This window comes from Mesoplodon densirostris, chromosome 19 (assembly GCF_025265405.1).
Source record: "Mesoplodon densirostris isolate mMesDen1 chromosome 19, mMesDen1 primary haplotype, whole genome shotgun sequence".
In the NCBI taxonomy this organism is placed as follows: domain Eukaryota; kingdom Metazoa; phylum Chordata; class Mammalia; order Artiodactyla; family Ziphiidae; genus Mesoplodon; species Mesoplodon densirostris.
In genome coordinates this window covers 59,360,463-59,386,206 of record NC_082679.1, presented here as the reverse complement: position 1 = coordinate 59,386,206, position 25,744 = coordinate 59,360,463, and the positions used below count along the sequence as shown (strand labels likewise).

The 25,744-nt window shown below is 52.7% G+C and overlaps 1 protein-coding gene across 1 annotated transcript in view; it reads right to left on the bottom strand.

Annotated features, from left to right (window-relative positions):
• Window positions 1–25,744, bottom strand: part of CMIP (c-Maf inducing protein) — a 237,850-nt gene that overhangs the window by 34,439 nt on the left and 177,667 nt on the right. Inside the window, exons 4-7 of the mRNA XM_060083738.1 lie at window positions 16,456–16,617; window positions 11,346–11,387; window positions 4,721–4,783; window positions 1,963–2,043 (exon numbers count right to left, since the gene is read on the bottom strand). Coding sequence (XP_059939721.1) covers window positions 1,963–2,043; window positions 4,721–4,783; window positions 11,346–11,387; window positions 16,456–16,617 — 348 coding nt within the window. The remainder of the gene's footprint in view (window positions 1–1,962; window positions 2,044–4,720; window positions 4,784–11,345; window positions 11,388–16,455; window positions 16,618–25,744) is intronic.

Below are 25,744 nucleotides of genomic sequence, written 5' to 3'. Positions count from 1 at the left end.
AATAAATAAATAAATAAATAAATAAATAAATAAACGGGGGACAAAAAAAGTTAACAATCAGGGACCTTTTCCTCCCAGCTGGCCGAGGCCAGAGAGCACCCTTGCAATGATTAAAGCCTAAATTAAGGCAGCACCACCCCCCATCCCCCAGGGGAGTTTCTTTGTTAGTCCCGAAGAAAGAATTGCATGGAGTATTCCCTTCAGCTGTGTTCAGAAAACAATAAATACATTTATCTCAAATTAAGGAGGATCTCAGAAATAAGCAACAATTTAATTATGGTGTGTGATCACTCAGGGAGAATGGTAAAGAGAATCTGTAGGGTACCAACATGGTACAACCGGTAGTGGCTGCTTGGAATGCTGTGTGGAGAAAGACTCTGAAGCTACCTCTGGGCTCTGCAGGAGGAGTGCTGTAATCGGCTGATGATGTCTGCCAGGGGTGTGGGATGGGAGAGGGCGGCGCATGTGTCATACCTTCCATTCCTGACTGGGGAAGGGGGTAGGTTATGTACTATTCTTTGGGGATCTGGTGTCGAGACAGGTAAGCTACCTCACAAACCAAATTGTGAGCAGGTCACCCCTTTTCCGAGCTGTTTTCACACGCTGCCTCTCGACAGGGTGGGGGGGCAGTAGTCACGGTCACCCCACAACCGATTCAGCGGCCCAACGTGCGATGCAATGACACAGATGCCTCCACGCCACCCAGGCAACGTCAGTCCAGGTCGGTGGCTGGCTCAGCAGAGCCTGTTGGAACACCAGCCCTTGCTTCAGACTGCCGGCTCCCTAGCACCACTCATGAGAGACCACACCTGCCCACAGGTCCCTGAGTAACCTACAGAAATCACAGCTGCCCACAGGTTCCGGGAGGAACCCGCGGCACTTTCTGGGTCTCCGCTTCCTCATCTGCAGAAGGAGGTCACGGGCCGTCAAGGGGGTCACATGACATAATACACTGGAGCATCGCACTGTATCCGGCTCTGAAAGGTGCTCCGTAAATACCTGAGAGTAGGCGCTAGTTGTGCTTATTCCCAGCTGTGGCCCTGGGGCCAGTTAGAGGACTTTGCTCAGCCTCAGTTTCCCCACGTGTAATACAGAGAAAACAATGACATTTGCTGCTCTCACTGGACTGAGGACCGAATGCAAAAGGGCCGCAGATTACAGGAGCCTGGACCACTGAGCACGCAATGAAATTCTGTGCCTATGTTTTTTAAAATTAACTAATTTAAGGCTGTACTTTATGCGAACTTCCTCGATTTCCCCCTAATGTCCTTTTTCTGTCCCAGGATCCCATCCAGGAAACTCCACTGCAATTACTCATCATGTCTCCTAGGGCCTCTAGGCTGTGACCGCTTCTCAGACTCTCCTTGTGTTCGATGACCAAGGTGTTCTGTAGAATGTCCCTCAGCTGGGATTAGTCTGACGTTTTTGTTATGATTAGACTGAGCTGGTGGGTTTGACAGAGAAGACCCCCGAGGTCCAGGGCCCTCCTCCTCACGTCACATCAAGGGTACATGCCGCACTGTGACTTAACACTGGGGATGCTGACCCTGACCTCTGGCTGAGGTCACGACTGTCAGGTTTCTGCACTGTACAGCCCTCTTTCCGCCCTTTCCACGGACGCTCCTATGGGTAGCCCCCTCTTAAGGAGTGAGGAGTTCACTCCCCTTCCTCGAGGGCCGAGTTTCTACAGATATTATTTGTGACTCTACACACCTATCTCTTCTCCCCCAGCCACATTATTTTTGTCATTCTTACCGTGGAAAGATTCCTCCTGTTGTCTTAAGAGCAAAAAACAGAACCAAGCAGGGTAGGGTGCATGAAAACCCACAGGGTGCAACAGAATCCCAAGCCCAGTCCCTGGCCATCAGCCGCCAACCCCATCCCCAAATCTTTGGAAAAGTGAAAGACTGGAAGCTTGTGCCCCTCCCCTGGCTCTGCGGTCCGGGTGTCGGGGGAACTTACCATGTTATGCTTGAGGATTCTCTGGACCACGGGGGTGAACACTTCGATGACCACCATGGACCGGGGCCGCTCTCTGCAGTGCTGGGGAGGCAGGAGGAAATGGTCAGCGCCGAGCCTGGCGGGGTCCAGCCAGGATCTGCGGAAGCCCTGACCGTGGTCTGTGGCTCAGGGCAGTGAGCCCGGCTCTGGTGCCTGGGTTCCCCTGCTCAATGCTGCTGTATACCTTTTTGTTCAGTTTGGGGGAGTGAGAAAAGTGGGTGGGGATGGGATCTTCTGTTTGCTTTTTGTTTTGATCTGACTGACGGTCTGAGATGGTTTCAGGGGGTACTGACAGGAGTCCGTTCCCACACAATCCTATTTAACAGGGCAAGATCCCCATAGCTCTGAGGTTCGGCGTGCGTGGTCTAACAGAGGAGTCTCTTGAAAATCAGGTGCAAGGATACCGGGGGTTAGTGCTTGGATGCCAGAATCTCGAAAATTCTGTGACTTCTCAATTGAAGGCTTTGATAAGCTGGCTGCAGGGTACAGGCCACACGCAGCTCTTGGGTGTATTTTATCTCACCAGCATGGGGTTTTGTTTTTCAAAGTGAAATTGAAGGCCTTAGGGTGGAACAGACGATGTGCTGCTCCACCACGTTTAAACCTGCCTGGGCCTGAAGGTGCTGTTTCCAACCCTGGAAGAGGACACTGGACTTGGGATACTAGAAATCCTAGACACTTCTTTTTTTTTTTTTTTTTTTTTGCGGTACGCGGGCCTCTCACTGTTGTGGCCTCTCCCGTTGCGGAGCACAGGCTCCGGACGCATAGGTTCAGCTGCCATGGCTCACGGGCCCAGCCGCTCCGTGGCATGTGGGATCTTCCTGGACCGGGGCACGAACCTGTGTCCCCTGCATCGGCAGGCAGACTCTCAACCACTGCGCCCCCAGGGAAGCTCCCTAGACAATTCTTGATACGTAAACTTTCCCCAAATCTCAGGGTCCTGGCTTCCAAGTCTGGCAGGAGAGGCTGCCTGGGCGTGTCCAGAGAGCTGGCCAAGGGGACCCGGTGGAGGCGACTTTGTTCCCTCAAGCCTTCCTCTCTGGGTGGGCTGCCTGGTGGAGGAAGTGCTGAGGCTGCGACTCCAACCGCCCCCCGAGGGAAAACAGCCCTGAGTCTCACCAATCCCTGTGCCTGGGCCCCCCCGCTCCAAACGGCAGGGCAGCTACCCAGGGAGCTCTATCAGGAAATGCCAAAAGGGACGGTTTCCTCCACATCACTGCTTTTCAAACTGTGCTACCAGGAACCCTCAGGTATGATTTACTTTGAACAAAGGTCCATTGTTCTAGAACAAAAGTCTGAACACCGTGAGATCTGGGAGAAACCACCCAGCTTGAGAGGGGAACAAGGAGCAGGTCTGGATTAAATGGGACAAAATACTGAGAGAGGAGATGACCCACCGGGACAGGTAAGGGAGCAGCTGGCCGCTCTCTCAGGAGCCCAAACACTGGGTGACCTGATTGCCCTGCTTGGGGGCACAACGCCAGGTGCTGGGGGCAGAGAAGGCCCGTCTTAGTTGTGTGCAGTCCCACCAAGTGGTTATTCCTTCTGCAGCTGTTCCCCACGGGGGAGGGGGGCCTTGGTACAGCACAGGGCCCGATGCCTAGACACGCTCTTGCACACACACACACAACTGTACACTCGGGGCTCACCCACGTGGGCCAGAGGGCACGCACTGGCACACGCCCACATTAAGAGATGCACCTGGGCATTTCAGGTAGCAGGCTGGGCCCACCCTCTGCTCTGTGGGTCACTGGGAAAGGTCTGCTGATGGAGAGACAGGGCCAAAGAGGATGATGTGATCCTGTCTCCCTAAAGCTTGCGTCCCCTAACACACGCAGAGAGCACGCTCCCTGGGTGAGGAGACAGGAGCAGTAAGTGCACCACGGTCCCCTTTACCCCAGGACCAGCAGGGCCCCAGGAGCCCGCTCTGCCACGCCACGCGCCTGTCTCACTGGTGCACACAGCCCACACCCCCAAAGGACGGTGTGTGGCCGTGGAAGGAACAAGCTCGGTGAAGGGGGTCGCCAAGAGGAAGTGCTGGGAAAGCAGCAAACCCAGGCCCTGCGACTTTCCAAGGACATCAGACCATTGCATTAAAAAAAATCACCCAGCAAAGGATCAAACAGGATCGTGTGCTGGTCCAGCCCCCGGGCCACCAAGGTGCTCTCAGACGGGGGATGCCTGGTCCCTGACGTGCCCTGGGGATGTTCCACGTAAATCCCACTGCAAGGCTGGCGTGGGGTCCCTGGGACTGGATGTCCTGCTCCGGGGCTCCACCAAGCTCACCTGGCATCCCCCGCCTGCCTGCCCTGTTCAGGGAAAGCCCCACGGCTGTGCCCTCACTGTGGGCCGGCCGGTGCTCACAGGAGCCTTGGCTAATAATAATAGCCCAGCTCTGACGTCAGGAGCTCAGAAAGTCTGCTGCAAACTTCTCCCAAGACAGCCAGGAAGACATTCCAAGGAAAACTCTGATGCTCCTCCCTGACCTGCCGGTCTGACCCTGGGTCTCGCTTATCACCTGTCTGGCGGAGAGGGGGCTGTAACCCAAGAACGGGGTGCCTGGCTTGTCTCTGGCTGTGTCTGGGGCCCTGACCTGGGTCAGGGCAGGGGGAGGGTCTAAGTTTGGTTTTCAGCAAATTTTGCAAAACCAACCCCTGCCATGCACATACAGAGACAGGCTGCTTCCTGAAAACACAGCCCCGCTTCAGCAGTGCCGTACCTTGCAAAAGAATTCACAGAGATCTGGTGGCGGATGGTTGTTTTCCAGCAAAGGAGCGATTGCCTGAAAGAAAAGGAACAAACGTCAGGTGGAATCCCTTGGAAGGAATCGTAGGGGTGGGGGGGTGTCTACGTTAGATGGTTAACTCACAGTGGAAAGCGCAACCTCCTTGTCACCCTCTGGGCAAAAAAGCCATCCTCTAACTTGCCGGCCAGAGCTCCTAAATTGTGTGTGTGTGGCGGGGGGTACGTGGCTCCCACTGAGAAGCTGATAAAATCTCTGGGCTGCCCCCGAGAAAAATATACATCTGTAACGATGCATGCAACTTTAGGGGTTTCACGACCTGCTGATGACCATCCGCGTCCCCCGTGGATCAACAGTCCCTGCCTACGAGGCAGGACGCGTGGTGGTTATAAGCCCAGGCTTTGGGGGCAGAGTCCTGGGTGCAAGTCCTGCTTCAGGCACTTGCTATGATGTGACCATTAGAGCAAGTTATTTCATCTCTCTTAACCCTGTGGTCCCCACCAGGAAGGTGGACCAGAGAGCATCACTTTGAGGGTGAGCGGAGGTAATCTGTGCAGAGAGGGCCTCTTAGCCTGGCCCTGTTAGCACCTGGGGCTGGCCCTTGCTTGCAGCGCAGCTGTCCTGTGCACTGCAGGATGTCTGGGAGTATCCTTGCTCTCAACCCCCAACCCAACCGTGACAATCAAAACTGTCTCCAGGTGCACTTCATTTTATAAAAATTAAGGGAGGTTAGAATTTCTAATGCCCCTTGACTTCATTCCTCACCGAGCCTTTTTTTTTTTTAATTTTTAAAAATTTGGCTGTGCTGCGTGGTGTGTGGGATCCTAAGTTCCCCAACCAGGGATTGAACCCGCGCCCCCTGCATTGGAAGTGTGGAGTCCTAACCACTGGACTGCCAGGGAAGTCCCATCACCGAGCCTTCTTAGGCCAGCTGTACACTGTTACTGGTTCCCACTGCCATTCCTGTGCAAGGTTCCCATGACTCAGATAGCGTTGATTTTTTATTTTTCTGCCTCTTTCATAATTTCTGTTTTAATGATTTTGCCAAATTTCAAATTCAAATAAAAAATTGGAACAATGGAGAAAAAGCTATGTCCAGACGTTGCCAAATTCCCCCTGGGGGACAAAATCGGCCCCAATTGAGAAGCCCTGGTGTAAAGTGCCTCTCCTAGCCTGCGATAAGGCCAGCTCTACAGAAACATTCATTATGGGATGGATGGTTAATGCCTATGTGAGGTCCACTCGTTGTCCAGTTCCACACTGGTCCCTACAGTAGGAAACGGGAGACCCAGGACCCAGCACCGAGACTGCCGGGCTGTGTGACTGAGTGAGCAGCTCGGCCTCTCTGGACATTTGTCTTCTAGTCTATAAAACGTGGAAAACTAGAGTTACCAATTCACAGGGTTGTTGCCGGGAGGTGATGAGAGAAAACTCTAGAAGCTTTGGCGTCTGAGGCTTGGCATAAACCCACTGCCTGGAGTACAGTTTGTCACTGACACCAGCACAGGGGGACCGTCTTGGGCTGTAATGGACACGGCGGCAATTTCGCCCAACTTCTCAGGAAGGCTCTGTGATGACAGGGTCTCCCCATCACTGAGCCCCGTAGCCCAGACCCTGCCTGCTTGTTTTCAGAGGGTCTCCTGGCTCTGCTTCCGCAAGCAGGGCCTTTGGATGTGGGTGGGTGCCCCTCGGTGAGGGCTTCCGCCGGTCTCAGGACCGTTAGGGGAAGGAACACGTAGCGCGATGGCAGTGGGGGATGACCACCAGCCCATCTCCCCCATTATGTGGAAGGTGAAGTCATCAAAGCTGAGGCTCTGCTTCACAGCAGCAACGGTCAGGCTGACCAACAAGTGGAGACGGGGCCCAGGGTCTTACTCGCTTAGGGCTATGCGGTCCAACATGGTAGCCACTAGCCACGTGTAACTCTTCCCGTTATAACTGACATGGAAGAAACAATTTCTTTCTTTCTTTTTTTTTTGGCCACCCTCCTTGGCTTGCAGGATCTTAGTTCCCCAACCAGGGATTGAATCCGTGCCCCCTGCAGTGGAAGCGCGGAGTCTCAACCACTGGACCGCCACAGAATTCCCAAGAAACGATTCTAAAGGAAATGAAATTAAAAGTGCAGTTCCTCAGTCACACTGACCGCATTTCAAGTGCTCACCAGCCCCATGAATCTAGTGGCCACTGCAATGCACGGCGCAGACGGAGAGCACATCCATCACCACAGGCAGCTCTCCCCGACGGTGTGGGAAGGGGGTTGATGGGCTCCGACCTGACTGCAAGGCTGAGCCCACCACCCTCTCACAATCCCCCGCAGCCATGTGGACCAATCATTACACTGATGATAATAATATACCAACAGCAACACCCACAATAGCCATAGCTGTTGCAGGCACTGCCTATATGCTGGGCTCTGGGCTGGGTCATGTCACTTAATCTTCACCGTGTGCTGGGAGTGGGGTGTGCGTCTTGCCCTTTCCTCAGAGAGATGAAGTCTGCTGCCCAAGGTCGCATGGCTAGAATGTGCTGGGGCCAGATTTGAAGCCATGTGTGTGACCCAGCAGCCTGAATTATTCACCATGCTACTTCTCAGCCCGGGCTCTCCACACGAGCAGGAAACAAGCAACCCGTCTGGTGACAACTCCATAGGAGGAGAAATGGGGCAATGAAAGACGATGAAACGCCCCAACGTAGGCCGGGCCCACGGTTCAGGCTCTGCACGCTCATTTTCAGAAGTTCAGCGCCCGGCCTGTCAGATGGGGACTCTCTGCTGCCCATGCTGGTGAATGCAGGGAGAGGTCAGGCCACAGCATGGGTGGCGGGGCAGGGCAAGGGCCTCCCCCAGCCCTCGAGTCGCTGCCTGGCCCGTGGCTCCGCTCCCCACACTGAGCTCTGGGACCACCTCTGGGAGGAAGGATCGCGTGCAGGGTGTATCCTCCTGGCTTCAGCCCCTCCAGTCAAACTGGGCCCACCTCTTTCACAGGGATGAGTCAAAGAATAAAGGATTGGGAACAGATGAAGCGCCCACAGTGGGCGTCAGGCGTGGGCTCCGCGCTTCCACAGCTATTATCTCATTTGATCCTCATGACAACTCTGTGAGGTCAAGCGGTAGTGATTTCCATTTGCACAGATGGAGAGACACAGGGTCAGGGAGGTTGTTACAAGGCCTGCCCCAGTCACAGAGTAAGGATCGTTTTAGATCGTATTATTAATAAGATTTTATGTTTCTGCGGCATCTTGCTATGAGCCGAGCCCTCTTCCAAGCATGTTTGGTGTATTAGCCCATTTAACTTTCCCAGCAGCCCTGTAGGAAAAGGCACTATTATCACACACATTTCATAGATGAGGAGACTGAGGCTTAGAGTGTCAAGTTAGCTGGAAATGATGTGAAGGGCCATCTGGTTAAATACAAACACTCTAGAGCCAGTGGAAAGAATGGAGTACGGGGTAGACCAGTGGTTCTCAACCAGGGTCAGCTGTGCCCCCCCTCCCAAGGGATATCAGCATGTATGGAGACAGTGCGATCATCACAACAGGGGAATGCTGGGTGGAGTTCTAGTGGGTGGAGGCCAGGGATGCTGCTCAACACCCTACAGTGCCCAGGACGGCCCCACCACAAACAGTCATCCATGCCCAATTGTCACTAGTGTCGAGGGTGAGAAACCCTGGGTTAGACACGTGCTTGCCTGTCTCGACTTGAAAGAATCTCCAAGACATGTTGTTAAGTGAAAAAGCGAACACAGGACAACACATCAAGCTTCGCATCTTTAATGTTAAAAGCAAAAACTAAAAACACAACTGCGTCTGTCTCTGTGGGTTTGTCACCCCATGAAAACCTCCACGGCGGCCTCTGAAGGGGCCACTGGGATGAGGTGAAATCTTTTTTTTTTTTTTGAACAATGAAAATATACTCACGAAATCCTTACAGAAGTACTTTAAAGAATATGTTAAAGATATTTTAAGTGAAATTAAAAGCTCTTCCATTACTCGCCCAAGGTCACAGCTGGTAGGGGGTGAGCCCAGGGTCTGCACTCAGCTCTGAACTTGAACCACACTCAGCTTTAAGCCCACGTTCTTCAACCAGCACGTGGGAACGCTGCCGGAGTCTGGACTCCAGGTCCACGCTTGTCCAGTGACACGCCAGCTGTTACCAGCTAACAATTACCCACGGCACTGATGCCTCACTGATGGGTTGAATAAAACCAACTTAAATTACTTGTGAAAGTACTTTTGAAAAATAAGCGCATAAAAAACAAAACAGAAACCAAGCCCCGCTGGGAGAAGACTAATTGTCAACAGGTCAAATCAGAAAATGTAATGGCTGGAATGAAAGGAGGCTACAGAAGCCTTCACGATAATAACAGCATTGGTAATAGAGAACACTGAAAGCAAGGCTGCAAAACGGGGGGCTGAGGGTCAGACCCTGAGATCAAATTCTTCCCTGTTCTCAGGCATCCCCGCTGAGCAGGGAAGCTCCACCCAGTCCCATTAAGGGGTCAGCCCAGCCAAATTAGCTGAATAAACGCAGGCTGGATTTCTCAGATCACAATTCCTTTCCCAGGCTCCTCCCAAGTCCAAAGCCCTGACCCTCCTTCCAGGGCTGAGGTGCACAGTGGGACCCACAGGTGTTGCCAACCAGGAGGGGAAGATGCCAACTCCTTCCCCGGCACCCACGTCCTTGCCTGCTTCTCCACCAGCGAGAGCCTCTTTGCCTTGGCCTGTGCTGGGCTCCCTGCCTGGACTGCCTTTCCCAGGAGCATCCTATCCACCTGTTAAGACTCAGTTCGCTTACCTCCTCCTTGAAGTCCTCTGCCATCTCCCTCCCAGTCCCCTCCCTGAGAGAGGAGGTCAGGTGCCTGCCCTCTGTGCTTCCCTAACACCCTGAACAAATCTCAAGCCCGGACCACGTGATTTCTGGATTATCCGTCAGGTTCTGCCAGCACACAGTAATCCCTCAAGGGTAGCTCTGTCTGTGCAACAGAGACCAGCGTCTGGCACATACCTGTCCTCACATGTCAACGAATGTTTTGTTAAGTGAATTTGTTAATTAGTAACATGCCAGAGAAAGGTGCTGGTGGGTGACTGGGGAGGTCCAGGCTGCTGCTGCCCCTGTTCTAGCAAGAGGAGGCAATGGGTGGTCAGAGCAGAGCATGGGAAAAACCTCTATATTCTTAGCAGACACCCACTGAGCAGCTGCTATGCGCCAGACACTGCGGTTGGGACACCACAGAAGCTGCTGCCTTTACTCTCCACGATAAAAGCCCTAAGGCTCACCTCCTTTGGTGCCCACAGGACCCAGCTGCAGCATGGAGGGTGATTCTCCAGGCCAGGCTGGCCAGGGCCAAGTGGGTGGGCTCCCGAAGCCCTAAAGCAGCTCAGAGGGGCACGGTGTCTGGGATGTGGCCCTTGTGTCAAAGGCTGCAGCCGCGGGACCTCTTGGGCAGGTGAATGTTCCAGGTCCCTTCCTGGGCACACAAAGCTCTACCTCTCACTTCCATTTCAAGTTCTGCCTTCCTGCTTCCTACTTCCTTATGCTTTATGCTCCAGCAATGCTGAAGCTTCCAGAATATACCATGTTGCTTTAAATCTCTGTGCATGGGACTTCCCTGGTGGTCCAGCGGTTAAGACTCCACACTCCCAATGCAGGGAGCCCAGGTTCGATCCCTGGTCAGGGAACTAGATCCCACATGCTGCAACTAAAGATCCTGCACGCGGCAACAAAGATCCCATGTGCTGCAACTAAAGACCCGGCGCAGCCAAATAATTATTTAAAAAAAAAAAGTTTCTCTGCATGTTTTGTTTTCTCTCTCTGGAAAGCCCTTCCCCTGTTTTGCCATCTGGCAAACTCCTATTGATCCTTCAAAACCCGGCTCAGACATCACTGCCTTTGGGAAGCTCTCTGGCTTCTTTCCCAGGTGAGTTTATCACTCTGCTCTCTATGTGACACGCCTCTTATTTTTGCAGCGATCTCATTTAATAGACCAAGAACTCCTTGGGAGCAGGGGCCATCTTAGTTACCTGTGGATTCAAATACAGAGCTCAGTGCTTGGCACCTGGTAGGTGCACTTTCATTTCTTTCTTCTCTCTTGGGAGAACCACATTTCATAGTTTAAAAGCACCCAGGAAGATATTTTACACCAAAGATGCTCACATCAAAGTCAAGTCCCAGAAACTACCGTCGCACTTTGCACATCAGAGGGAATTCAATCCGGGTTTCTAGTTGTGGATTAATTGGGAGCATGTCTTGGGGCAAGAAAGAGAAAGTTTACCTTTCAGCTAACAGGGTTATGGCTGAGAGTAAATTATATACGGTCTCTGCCATCTCCGGCCTCCTCTCCCTGCGACCGACTCAGAAAGGAGGAGGCGATTAAGGCACATTTGCTACCAACCTCAGAGACTGATAATAACATCCCCCCAATCAACTGGGGCTCTGACATGTGCAAAGGCAGGAGGGAGACATGTCTGGCCTGATAGAAAAGACAAAATTGATCAAGGCCACCGTGCTGGTGGATGATGCTGGCATTTCAAGAGTTCACTCAAACGAGGGGAGGCTTGTGGGCACAGGAGGTGGGCAGAGGGAGAGGGGCTGCCCGGGACTTACCACAATGATGTTTTCATGCTCCTGGGTAGTCAAGTTTGTGTTCTGAAGGATGAGCGGAGAGATCAGGAGGAAAACAAAACAAAACACACCATTAATAAAATGGAAATTGGGAGATTGGAACTGACACATACACACTACTATATACAAAGGAGATAACTAATAAGGACCTACTATGTAGCACAGGGAACTCAATACTCTGTAATGGCCTATATGGGAAAAGAATCTAAAAAAGAGTGGATATATGTACACGTATAACTGATTCGCTTTGTTGTACAGCAGAAACACAACTTTTTTTTTTTTTTTGCGGTACGTGGGCCTCTCACTGTTGTGGCCTCTCCCGTTGCGGAGCACAGGCTCAGCGGCCATGGCTCACGGGCCCAGCCGCTCCGCGCCACGTGGGATCTTCCCGGACTGGGGCACGAACCTGCGTCCCCTGCATCGGCAGGCGGACTCTCAACCACTGCGCCACCAGGGAAGCCCAGAAACACAACATTTTAAATCAACTATACTCCAATAAAAATTAAAAATAAATTAATAAATAAAATGGAACATTTGCATCTCAAAGGTCCATGCAGTTTCCAATGCTTTCAGCCTCTTGGACAGAGGGCACGTGTCACTTTTTCTTAATTAAATAGATCAGAAGACCCTCAAAGGCAGGGTCGGAGGCGGGTGAAGGACGGCTTCGGGGCAGGAAGAATCGAGTTCCAAGTCCCTGTTTCACCACTGGAGTGACGTGACCTTGGACTAGTCACTTCTCAGTGAGACAGTTTCTTCTTCGGTAGATGGGGCTCCTCTTTGGGCTTAAACCCATGCTGGGCCCTTGTCATAGTGACACACGCCACTTGGAAGCCCGGAGGCAGCTTCCTAATAAAACATGTAAAGAAACAGACTTCCGGGCCTTGACTTTGTGCCAGGTAGTCTTTGGGGAGCAGCACACAGAATACTTCAGTGGTTCCCAAGCTAGGTTCCCAGGGAACACTAGTGTTCCATGAGTTGGCCCAAGATGGTCTAGTTATGTTTAAATTCTAGCAATCACCTTGCAAGAATATTAAGCGGAATGGATTAAACTTGCTAAATTTCTAGGGTTTTTTTTCCTGCCCCCCAACCCACCCCACAATCTGGAATTTTCTTACACAACTGGTACCTGTGACCACCATCCTGTGTATGCAAATGAGGATGCGCATGAGGAAAGGGATGAATATGCAATACGCAAGAGCCAGTGAGACAACTTCAGCAACAGCCACTATTGTCTTTGTTGCTAGTGTCCCGGTGTGCTCTGCTCTGACCACCTGTCTCAGTGGACACAAGCTTTCACTGGTGTCAACTCATTTCCTAACAGCCGTGTCTGCTGTTCATAACGCACCTCCTCGTTGGGCAGTAAACCCCAAGATCGACTGTTCCCGGGTTCTAGGAAGAGCCCCACGGGCTGAACAGGTTTAAGAAGTACCTGTTATCTGATGCATTTACACCAGCTACAGTGGAAGAAAAGCTAGTGAGCTGTGGATTTCCTTTTGTCCAGTAAGCTGGCTGCCCAAGGGATGAAGGCGGCACAGAACCAGGGTCAGTGCCTGAGCGCCACGGACGTCCAGGTTCCCACGGAGGCTGCCTGACTTATGGGCTTAGGATCCAGAACACGCGGGAGGATGCTTTTTGGATTCTAACACCTTGTGCTTTTTGTGGATGTTGGTGTGGTTTGAGCACCCCGTTTAGGACAGATTATTAAACACCAGCCATTGTTCAGCCGAGGGCAGATGAAAGCCTGGCCTTGGTCTTTCCTACTCACTACACCTAAGGCACTGTTGTCAGGGCTTTGCTACACTCCTCCCGCCCACTTCCTGTTCTTGGGATAGGTTCTATTATCCCAATGACAGATGAGTAACCAGTGGCTCACCCAGGAGCACAGGTAACAGGTGGTGGGGTGGAGATCTGAGCCCTGTCTGTCCTGTTCCAAAGCCTATACCGCCAACCACTGAGCTATACAGCTCAGTCCATGTGAGGGGCGGTTCCATCTTTCAGGCTGCCGTGGGAGCTCCGAAGGGACCAGCCATCCCTCACCACACCCATGCACCTTTCCAAGAAGAGCCTGTGGCAACCACAGGTGCCGTTTCTTTGGTCCCAGTCACTGGTGATGGCACATAGCACTCTGCAGGGAAACTTCTCGCCACTAAGGCCATTTCTGACCCGGGGTGGAGAGCTCTCACTAACAGCCACTGCCCTGGAGGGGACACTCGAATCTTGAACCGAGCAGCCACTACACACACTCAACCCAACAAAGGCCTGGGAGGGTGGGGACGCCAGCTTTAACAGGCCTGTCCTCCCCCTCCCTCCCTTGGGATCCTGCCCACCTTCTGGTCGCTTTGGTGATGCCTGGAGCCTCTTAGGAGGAGGCCTCAGGTACAACTTAAGTAAAGAGAACAGACAGGGAATCCAGTCCACACACAAAAAAGGGCAAGAAAGAGGGAGAGTTTGTTCTTCCAACCATCCCCTCTAGACACCTAGCTGAGGGTGCTGAAGGTCAAGTTCACAGCCATGTCCCACGATAACAGAAATGTGACCCGTTATCAATTGGTCCCTATATATCAGGCACAGTGCCAGGCACTGTATACATATTAGAGCATCCAATCCCTAATTCTGTGAAACGGGTGCTAATCTTAGCCCCAACTCATAGATGAAAACCGCACTGAGAGATCTAGTACATTGAGCAAGGCCAGTGAGCTCCTGAGAGGAGAACCAGGTCTTTCTCACTCTGCACACCTGCTCTTAACTGCTGTCCTAGGTGGCTGGGTCCTTCACTCACGAAAAGGTTCTAGCAATTCACGTAATGTCACATTAGCTTTGCAGTTGGGCAGACCTGGGCCTGGGTCCTGCCTACCCCTCATCCAAGTGACCCTGGGCAGGCGACTTAACCCCTTGGAGCCTCCGTTTACATTTCCGTATGTTTTAATACTTACCTTGCACGGTCGCTGGGAGAAATGTAAAAGGGCTGGTGTAAATGCCTGCCACTGTGATCGTCACAGAGCATGTGTTAAAAAAATGTCAGCATCACTCGGAGAGGCGTTAGCCTCACTGGAGGGGATGCTGCCTGGGCTACGGTCTCAGCTCTGTCCCTTGCAAACAGCAGCTCTTAGCAGTAAATTGGGGATAACACGGACCCCTTGCCTGACTCACAGTTGGTGCATAGCAAATCCAAGCTTCCTCCTTTTTTTCCCTTTAAATGCCTCTGTCTCTCCACCCTAGCGCTTGGGATCAGCTGACTTTGAGATCCTTGATCTAAAGCCTCAGAAGTGATGCAAAGCCCACGAGCACGTGGTCACATGAAACATATCTGAGACGGGCAAGAAATCCCACCAGAGGTCGGGCACAGTGTCATCTGCCACCTTCGCCATCGTCCTGATGACAAGCCTGACTTAATGATGGTGTGATGGCGGCTTAGACTGGTGGGGTTGATGGGGTGGGCAATGCCGCTCTGCAGTGAGAGCCAGACAGCCTTAAGGTGAAACTTCCGGCCCTACTACTTTCTCGGCAGGTCACTCGGTATCTCTGGGCCTCAGCTTTCCCATCTGTGAAATGGAGACAGCAAGGGCTGTCTCTCAGGGGGAGCGTGAGGATTAGATGGGATGCTGTGTGCGTGGCACCCGGCGCCTGCCCAGCATGTAGCAGGTGCTTCCTGAGGGCGAGCTGCTTCCCCTTCTCCAGATGAGAAGCCAGCCCCGGGCCTGCCGACAGGCCCCTCCCGCTCAGGTGGGAAGCCTGGACTCGAGGCCGGGCGTACGGCACAGGCCTCAAATCCCAGACCTTGACCGTGATTCATTTCAGACCGGGGTCTTTACTGTTCCGTGGGACGACGCTGGTCTCCCACCCGAGGACAGACCGTCCTCTGCTCCTTTGCCACCCACTTTCTACCTCTCGCTCCCACCTCCTCCCAGGGCGAGGGACCCTCTCTATTCAGCAGACATGGAAGGCCTGGGCCACTTTCCTGGACCAACGGGCAGTGACCAGCCTGGGTCTGCAGAGAAGGCGGAGGTTCTAGGTAGCAGGGAACTTGTGCCGGAGTCCGAGGTGGGGTGGGAGAAGCCACCAAGAGTAGCGGGGCAGCCAGAGGAGCAGGGGCCGCTCCCCGGGGAGAGGGACAGAGAGATAGCTCTGCTGGCCACGCATAGCTGAAACCGGGAGTCATCAACCCCTGTGTCCCTAGAGGGCCAGGCAGGCAAATAAATGAGAGAAGTATTAATATCTGTCAAGTGCTTAAAATAGCACTGGAACACAGTAAACGGAGAGATGTTTCCGAGCACCCCTCGCCCTCCATCGGGCAGCCTAAATGACGGATTAAAGCCTCATGTCCCACTGTCTTTCCTGCCAGAACGTAAGCTCTAGGAGGGCAGGGGACCATCTTCATCCAAGTGCGCAGAACACCGCCTGGCACATGGCACACACTCAAAGTGTGGGGCTGCCTGGGAAAGCCGATGGCTCAGATGGGTGGCACTAAGCAGCCAGCTGCAAACTGCTGCTGGATTTTCTGATCGCTTTTAAAGAGAACCTGGAAATTCCTATGTTGTTGTGAAATCTCTCGACTTTTAATATCCTGTGTGAGTTGAAGGATAGCTATGGGCTGTGAGGGGTGATTAGAGTGGAAAGCCACGTCTGCCTGGACCTCCAGTGCTGGCGGGGGCCGGGGCAGGGGGAGACGGAGGCGGGCCAACGCCATGGGGATAGGAAGGGCAGTCTGGGGGCTTCACGGACGTGTTCCCGCTCAGGAACGAACTAGAGAATTCTGAAAGCAGCTGCCATCATCACCATCGCCAGCCCAGCTCGGGCCCAAGAGCAGCACCCACCATGTCCTCCCTCGAATCCAGTCCTGGGGCACAGCAGGGTGGCAACCACTCAGCTGGAAGCACCGGGGGCAAACCTCCTTCTCAACTCCCTCGTGTCGCTGGGGGACCGCTCACCTCCTCCCGCAAAAGGGAGACAACACAGACTGAAATTCGATTCTGCTGCTTGGTACCCGGTGGTACTCAGCAGGTGTAAAGGAAGCCGACTTCAAAGTGGCGGGGGGTGCGTGGGTGGGGAACGGGATGGCACAGTGCGAAATCAAGCCAAGGGGAAGCGTTACCTCTGAGAGCAGTTTCGAGACGATTTCCAGTGGGGCTTGGTTGATGGAGTCATCCTGCAGGGGGGACGTCAGGGCCATGTCCACCAGAGTTCGGATCTCCTTCAAGACGACTTCCCAACGGCTTGGGTTACTCAGGACTTTCTTGTATTTGTAAATCTTTTTCTGGTTGGGAGAGAAAAAGAGACCCACACGTGTTATTAACAGGCCAGGGGCGCAATATACAAGACGATCAAAGAATCAGACGTCCTGGATGTGAAAGGCCCCACGTCTGGACCCCTCCCCGCCCCATCAGAATCCGACCCCTGAAGACGGGACAGTCTTGCCCCAAGTCGAAGGCTGCATTTGCAGACAGCCAGGCCTCCTGAACGCTAGTAATTTCCACTCCTTTTCCAATGACTTAAAAAAAAGGATGAAGCTATTTATCCTCCAGGTTATATCTTTTGCCAAACTTGTTCCCCAAGTATCCAAACGCAATACGAAGGGGGAGCATTATTCCGGGTCCACAAAGGCACTTTCTTTGCGTTGGAGGCACTGTTTCGGCTCACCCTGACCCTAAGAGGTCCCCTTGGAGACTGTGCTCAGCTGAGAAACCTGACAGACAGGCTTGGGGCCTGGAATTCAGCTCCAGCCAGGTGGGGACTGAGCCCAGAACGGTCCTCAGCTTCCACCTGGGGAGTAAGACGGGTGCGTTCTCACCTCCGCATCCAAAGCTGGCGAGCGGCTGGGGCAGCGGCCCGGGCTCTGTCCATAAGAGGCCGGGCTGGTTCCGCCCTCTGACATCATGGAAACAGAAGCCCTCTCTGAGGCCGAGGTCCCGGCCTGCGCTCCCCGGGCTCCGCAGCGGCCTGCCCCACTGCCGCCCGGCGTGCCTGGACATCTCTCCCTCTAACTGGAGAAACTTCATTAAGGACTCTGCTCCTTGGGGAAAACCTAATTTTAATGTCACTGAGCCAGCTGGGTGACATGTCACAATCTCTGAACCAAAGTCTGAAAGAGGACAGGAGGAGGTGAGGGTCCCCCACTGGCCCCGAGGCTCAAAGAGAAGCTTGTAGGCCACCAGCGTCTCTCCAGTCACTTAGTTTCTGAGTTAAGAATTACAGAGGGGCTTGGAAGCCAAGGCCTAAAATGAAGCACGTGGGGGACAAATTCTGCATCAAACTGGGTAGTTCTCTGTGCTGAGTGAGGCGCGGTGGTGGAACAGGAGGTCGACTGTAGATCAGACAGGCCCAGTTCTTCCCATAAAGTATTTCACCTACGGAGCCTCAGCTTCCTCTTCTGTAAATTATGCATGAAAACACCCTGTGGCCTCTTCCAATGTGGAAGCCTTATAAATCCTGGACCCAGGTGGTCCCCTCTCTGTACGGAGTTATACTCAGAAGCGGACTCCAAACAGCACAACCACATAACCCAAAGGGAACTCCGATACTCAACCTGCCTCTTCTGAAAAACTTTCAAGGAATGAAATGGACAACCCACAGTGATACAGACAGCATCCTGTTTTTTTCTCCCATGTTTTTCCCACACTGCCTGATGTTCTGGAGCCTCTTATCTGCTAATCATACCCCGGCGCCACCACCATCACCCACTTACTTAACTCACACCTAAGTTTATTTCCCCTCAGTCATCCCAGATCTTTCTTATGTAAATCTCCGTAGTCTGCTTCTCCCTCCTTCTCTCTCTCCTTCCACACACTCTCTGCCGGAAAGAGTAGAAACATCTACTTATCATTTTAGGTCCTATAAGGGCTGGAAGAAACGCATGGCAACTTGTTGGGGGTGGGTATTCAGTGAATAATAAATACGCTGTTGATGGAGATGATGGTGACAAGCAGTATTTGCTGACCCCATGACTTGCATGATGAGGTGCACCTAGCCGCTTGAGGCTCCCCTGGGACCGTAACCAGCCTCAGTCCCAGTTACCTGCCTGGTGTTGTGAGCCAGGAGCATGACCAGGGCTATACAAATATGAAGTGCCCGAAGTCTGAAGCGGTAGAGACACTTCCCAAGGCAAGAAGCCGGCCCATCTCCGAAGATGAACGCTCCTTTGAGTCCCAGACACTGCGGTTCTGCTCTGGGTCCAGAGAATTGCTTAATTTTTAAATGACCATGAAATGGTCACAGAAACTCACTGCATATTAAGCCCCAAAGGAAACCACAAGGACGCACAGCCGTGTATTCCCACAGTAGATTCTAGATTGGAATATGGTTTGCACTTTAAGCGCCCTCTCTTGTAATCAGCTGCAAGTTATTTACTTTTGAAAGAATAATGACTTCATTCTTTTCGTGAAAACGAGGCATGCTCACTGTAAGAAATGTAAACTACACTGAAAAGCACAAAGAAGAGGTTAAATGAGAAAAGGTCTCGAATATCCCACAACCTAGAGAAATAGCCATCATTAACCTTTGGTGAGCATTGTTCCAGCTGGCCCTCAGTTAATTTTCGCCTGTGGGCGGGGGGGCGGCCTTGAGTTCGGCCCCTAAGTCCTCAGGACCCACACTCGGACGATGTCGCCGAGACAGTGAGGTCCAGGTGAAAGGGCCCATCGGGCGCCGCCTGCCCCAGTGAGCCCCTTCACAGGCGCGCCCAGCCTCGGGCTCACGGACACAGCCCCCTTGACAGGCTGTGGAGGTCAACAGATTTTCCCACGAGCCCCTGCTTAAGAAGCGTCCCAAGGAGAGTGGTCACAGAGGCTGCACTCAAGACCAGAAGTTCCCAGGGGCTGACAAGGGCTAACGTTTAACGACCCGCCAGGCACTGTGCGGAGCACTTCTGGGCATCAGCTCACTCCACCCTCACGGCAACCCCAGGAGCTGGGGACCTGCCACAGGCCCTGGGAGCAGAACCGCAGACAAGGACCCGAGTGCAGATGGTTTATTTATTGGGGAGGTGATGGGGGACGCATCAGTGCAGGGGTGAGAGTGAGACCGGGAGAAGAAGGCAGTCAATCACCGCCAGGGCATCATCAAGTGTTAGGACTGGGCAACAGGCAACGCCACCACTGTGGGGACGAGGTTGAGTCCTGAGGGGGCCTCTGGGAGACAGTGTGGATCACGCCCTAGAGTTGACCCACCCAAGGAGCAAGGAAGCGGCACTGTTTACCCACCAACTTCCTGGACTTCTGGCTGCCCTGTGCCCAGGCCAAAATGCTCCCACAGCCAGGAAAAGACGTGCCCCCGGGGCAGAGTCACCGTATTTACACTGAGCAGCCTTCAGGGCAGAGCCACGCCAAGAGGTAGGGCGTCTGCAGCTTCTGCCCCAGGCTCTAGTTTCCTGTTTACGCACAAGACTACCAGGGCCCGGAGGTGACATGACTTGCCCAAGGTCACACAGCTAGAAAGGGCCAATTCACAAGTACAAACCGGCTCTGGTGGACCCCAGAGGTCTCCCTCTTTCCATTACATGGGTCAGGGCCAGCGCAGATGGTGGAGAGGAGGCGCAGATTCACCAAGAGACACTGGGAAGAAGGCAGCAAGAACGCTTGATGGTCTGGGATGAGGGCTAGAACATGTCTCCAAGGCTCTGAGAGCTGGTGGGAGCGGCAGGGGGGCAGTGCAGCTGTGACATCGTGGTCATGGGGTGTGGGCAGGTGGCTGGCTCCCGGAAGAGGCTCTGAGCCCTGGCACAGGGCAGCCACAGGACAGAGGGAGGCCTGCCCAGGACCATGGGGACCTAGTCACTCTGCCTTGGGTGACAAATCAGCACATTTCATGCCAGGAGCTATGCTGAGCTCATCTGGTGATGAATCACGGTGAGACTGGGTTGGGGATGCCTCTGGAACCCTGACTCCCAGGAGCCCTGCCATCAGCTTTGCCCTATGGTCCCTCCACTGAGCCCATGTCACCAGAAGGGGCGGGTGACCTCTTGCCATCTCTGGAGTGGATGGGCCGCTGGATTCCTTTGACAGGAACCTTGGAACTGTCCCCCTGCTTGTTTTTGTGTAAGAAAGCCAAGAATGGTCTCACTTTTTTTTTTTTTTTTAAGGGTTGTTAAGGGGAAAAAAACAACAACAAAAAAGAATACGCAACAGAATCAAATGTAGCCCACAAAGCCCCAAACATTTGCTGTCTGGACCTTTTTTTTTTTTTTTTGCTGTCTGGACCTTTAAAGAAAAAGTTTGCTAACCCATGGCTGGAAAGGTCGAACCCCACCCACCCAGCCAAGGAGTAAGAGCACAATGCAGCTCAAGATCAGGGGCCATCAGGGGAAACACAGGTTCAAACCATAAAGAGATACTGCTCCACACCCACTAGGCTGGCTGGAACCAAAAGACAGGTACCTCCAAGTGTTGACAAGGATGCGGAGAAAATGGGATCCTTGTGCATTGCTGCTGGGAATGTAAATCAGTACAGCACCACTGGAAAACAGGTTGACAAGTTTCTTAAATCATTAAACATAAATTTATCATATGACCCAGCAACTCTGTTCCTAGAAATCTACTCAAGAGAAAAACAGACTCTACATAAAGACATGCACATGAATGTCCATAGCAGCATTATTCATAACAGCTCCAAACTGGAAACAACCCAAATGTCCGTTAGCTGATGAATGGATAAGCAAGACATGGTATATCCAGACAATGGAATAGTATTTCACAGTAAAAAGGATGGAAACACTCATATGTGCTACAAACATGGATGAATCTCACGAATATGCTAAGTGAAAGAAGCCAGATGCAAAAGACTTATTGGAGGATTCCTTTTATAGGAAATGCCTAGAAAAGGCAAATTTATAGAGACAGAAAGTGGAACGGTTATTGCCTGGGGTTGGGAGGTGGCAACAGGGATTAGGCTGCAAACAGATATGAGAGCAATTTTAGATGATGGAAATACTCTAAAACTGCATTGTGATGGTCGCACAACCCTGTAAGTCTACTAAAATCACTGAAGCATTCACTTACCATACGTGAATTTTATGCCATGTAAATTACACCTTCATTAAGGTGTTAAAGAAAAAATCCCAACCCAGGTAGGTGGAGGACATCAAAAAACGTCAGAGGCAGTATGGCTTCGTGGTTAAGAGTGCAGGCTTTGCAGTCAGCAGACTTCCGTTCATATCTAAGCTCTACTTCATCTACCCATCCACCTATTCACTTACCCATCCATCCATCCATCCATCCATCCACTCGTCCATCCATCCATTTATCTAATCATCCAACAACAGTTACCAGGAACCATCTAGTATGGTGTGGCAAGTACTGAGTTAAGTCCTAAGGATACCAATGATGAGCAAAGCAGACAGATCCCGGTGCTCGTGGAACTTACAGCGTATTACTGGCGCCCTACTTTCCTCGTCTGCAACGTGGGATGAGAACAACCACTATCAAAGGCTCGCCATGCCCATTCCATGAGATGATACATATAAACACTTAGCCCTGTCCCTCGCGAAACTGCAGCGCTCATTCTTATCACCCACCAAGTCCTGTGGGTGAGTGATCCAGAGCAGGCAGGACTCAGGAGGGCTCCCGGCATCTGTGACTAAGCCCCACCCGCTCCCGAAACAACAGAGCCAGCAGGAAGAGCCAGCAGGAAGAGCCAGCCGCTCCTCCACTGCAGTCTTCGCCCTCTGCTTATCAGCAAGGGGGCGTTACCTGGGCAACATCCGCCATCTCTCCAGCAAATGCTGCTATACCGCAGAGACAACCACAGACGCCCGGGTTCTCCGGCCTGGGAGAGTGGAGCCCGTCGGCTCCTCCACGGGAGACAAGCTGTCACCCGGCAGCCGCCCCTCTCAGGAGAGGTGTGACTCAGAGTGTGCGGGCACCACGCCTCCCGCTGACGGGGCGGTTGCTCTGCCGCTTGCTGCGCCTCCGAAGCTCGGGCTCACGCAAGCACGCATGCTCCCCCCGCCCGTCGTTAAAGGAGAGGGCGCTCCCGGAGCCAATGAGAAAAAGGAGCCCGGCGGGAGCTGGGCTGGCTGTGACAACTTCTTTCCAGGGGGTGTCCCAAAGCTGTGCCCGGCACGAGAGCCAGCAGCCCCGTGTGGCTACTGAACACTGAACCTAATTAAAATGAAATACAACGCCTCAGTCCCACTAGCCGCATTCCAGCGGCTGGACAGCCACACGTGGCTAGAGGCTGCCACACTGGACAGTGCAAATAAGAGAACATTTTCATCACTGCAGAAAGTTCCATTGGGCAGGCTGTCCTAAAGTCTTAGCATGCCCTCTGTCACCCACGCCCCAGAGGACCAGTGACATGCTCCTTGCCTCTCCCATCACTCAGGCAACGCCTATGTGCTGGGGCCAGTATGTGAGCGGCACCCTGCCCATCTCCTCCAACTTTCCCTCCAAGGCCTACAGGGGCTGTCCCCAGATGTCCTTTGCACACCCAGGGAGAATGACCAAGTGGGTGACTTCTTTGGCTTCCCTGATTCCTAGACGGGGGGGGGCCTCTGACCTCCTCATTCCTTCAAGACTCACTGGGGCTACGGATGAATGTGCCAGGTAACTCACCATCTCTGCCAACCCAGTGTGCTTCTGGGGGCACACTTATAAGAATTCTCAGAACCATCCAACAATGGGAGCAGTATAATTAGCTTCATTTTACAGATAAGAAGTCTGAGGCTGAGAGAGGTTAAGTCAAGGAGCTAGTAAGAGCCAGAGCTGGAGTTGGGACCCAGGTGTAGCTGGATCCTGAGTCCCCGACCACCGTGCCACTCTGGGAGGCACACCTGAGCGCTTTCTCTGCCTTGATCGATGCTGCTGCTTCCTGCTGAAACGAACAAGAAGCCCTGTCAATTGGAGGGCTGAGCCCAGGGGCAGTTCCAGACTGGCTGCAGCTGGGCGTCTGGATGACATCTGCCTGGAAAGCCGGGTCCTGGGGAGACAGGCAATTTGTTTGAAAAAGGGGGAAGAGCATGGCACTCTGCCCCCTAAGTGCCCACTGGAGGCGGTCTCCCTGCAGTCATTATTGCTTCCAAGGAAACAGCAGAAACTCGGGCACAGTGTCCTGCTCATCGTCTCTGGAGCATCGCCTGGTTGTCTGGGCAACCATGCATCTGGCTGGTGAGGAGATGTACTGGTCTTGGTGCCAGGCTTGCAGCTGGGTACCACATCCTACCTGGCTCTTAGGGCCTGCTGCAACCTTGGCAAAACCCAATCATCCCGTGGATCTGACTGACTGCACTGAGAAAATTCTATGTGGCTGTTTTCCTCACTGAGCTCTGGCTCCTTGGGGACAGGGATCATGCCTTGTCTGTTTCTTTACTGTTCCGTGTGGTGGCTGGAAGCGCTGAGGGCACATGGAAGGTGCTCTCAGTATTTGTCAAAGTGAGGAGAATAAGAATCAGAAATAATGATTGGGCTTCCCTGGTGGCACAGTGGTTAAGAATCCGCCTGCCAATTCAGGTGACACGGGTTTGAGCCCTGGTCTGGGAAGATCCCACGTGCTGCGGAGCAACTAAGCCCGTGTGCCACAACTCCTGAGCCTGCGCTCTAGAACCCGCGAGCCACAACTGCTGACCCCGCGCGCCTAGAGCCTGTGCTCCACAGCAAGAGAAGCCACCGCAGTGAGAAGCCCGCGCACCAAAGAGAAGCCCTGCAACAAAGAGCAGCCCCCGCTCGCCACAACTAGAGAAAGTCCGTGTGCAGCAACAAAGACCCAACACAGCCAAAAATAAATAAATTTTAAAAATGACACCTGTTCTTTAAAAAAAGAAAGAAAGAAAGAACAGCCAAGATGTAGGAAATGCTTCCACTGTTCTCAGCTGCTACACCGAATCCTTTCACCCTCCCAGCCCACGGCAAACGCAGGAACTTCCTGCAGGGGGAGCTTGTTAAAAGGCAGATTCTAACTCGGTAGAGCTGGATGGGGCCTGGGAGTCTGCACTTTCCAGTAGCTTCCAGATAAGAGAGATGCTCCTGAACCCAGCCCCAGGTGCCTCGTCTGCACCTCCCTAGGAGGCATGCTTGTTCTGTCCCCATGATACAGAGAAGGGGGCAGTGAGGGAGTGATACCTTGCCTGCGGTCACACAGCTGGTGTTGTGAGCTATGTCCCCCAAAATGGTATGTCCAAGTCCTATAACCCCTGGTATCTGTGGACGTGACCTCATTTGGAAATAGGTCTTTACAGATGCCATCAAGTGAAGGTGAGGTCATGCTGGATTAGGGTGGGCCCTTATAAAAAGGCCAGGGGAAGACACACACAGAGAGAAGCTAGGTGAAGGTGGAAGAGAGAGAAGAGAGAAGAAGAGAAGAGAGAAGCTAGGTGAAGGTGGAAGCAGAGACTGAAGCAACGCCTCTACCAGCCAAGGGATGCCAAGGAGTGTAGCAGCCACCAGAAGCTGCAAGAGGCAGGGAGGGAACCTCACTTAGAGTCTGTGGAGGGAGCATGGCCCTGCCAACACCTTGAGTTTGGACCTCTGGCCCCAGAACTGTGAGCGGTTACATTTCTGTTGTTTTCAGCCACCCAGTTTGTGGTACTTTGTTATGGGAAACTCACACAGCTGGTGGGCAGCAAAGCAAGGCAGACCCCAGGGAGCCTGGCTCCTGGTCACCCTGCTGGTCCACTTCAGCCCTTCGAGCTGACTCTTCCCATCCTTTTATTTTATGGAGGTGGCAGCCGGGGCCCCTGCTCTCAGCGGCTTCTCCCAGCTTACCCTCGGCTTGCAATCGGTTAGGTCTTCTCTTGCTGGGGAAGACCTGACCTCCTGTCTCCTTCTTGCTCCCTCGGGGTTGGAAAAGCTGGCGTCCACGCTTGACGCCTGCCTCCAGCCCATCACCCGAGCGCAGAAGCCCCTGGTCCTGTGCTACCTGGGCGCCTGCACCGTCACTAATGTCACAAGGAGCCGCCTGGACACCCAGAGAAGCTGCAGAGGGAATTCCCAGGAGGATTCAGGAGGCCATCAGCACAGGGCTGCCTTAGGGTCCTCGGCAAAGAGTCAGGAGGTGGGCTCTGGCTCAGAGCAAACAAAGCCCGCTTTCCTTTTTTTTTTTTTTTTTTTAATTGAAGTATAGTTGATTTAGAATGTTTCAGTTGTATAGCAAAGTGATTCAGTTATATATATATATATATTTCCAGATTCTTTTCCATTATAGGCTATTACAAGATATTGAATATAATAGTTCCCTGTGCTATACAGTAGGTCCTTGTTTATTTATTTTTTATATAGTAGTGTGTATATGTTAATCCTAAATTCCCAATTTATCCTCCCCACCCCTTTCCCTGTGGTAACCATGTCTGTGACTCTCTTTCTGTTTTGTAAATAAGTTTATTTGTATCTCTTTTTTTAAGGTTCCACATATAAGTAATATCATATGATATCTGTCTTTCCCTGTATGACATACTTCAC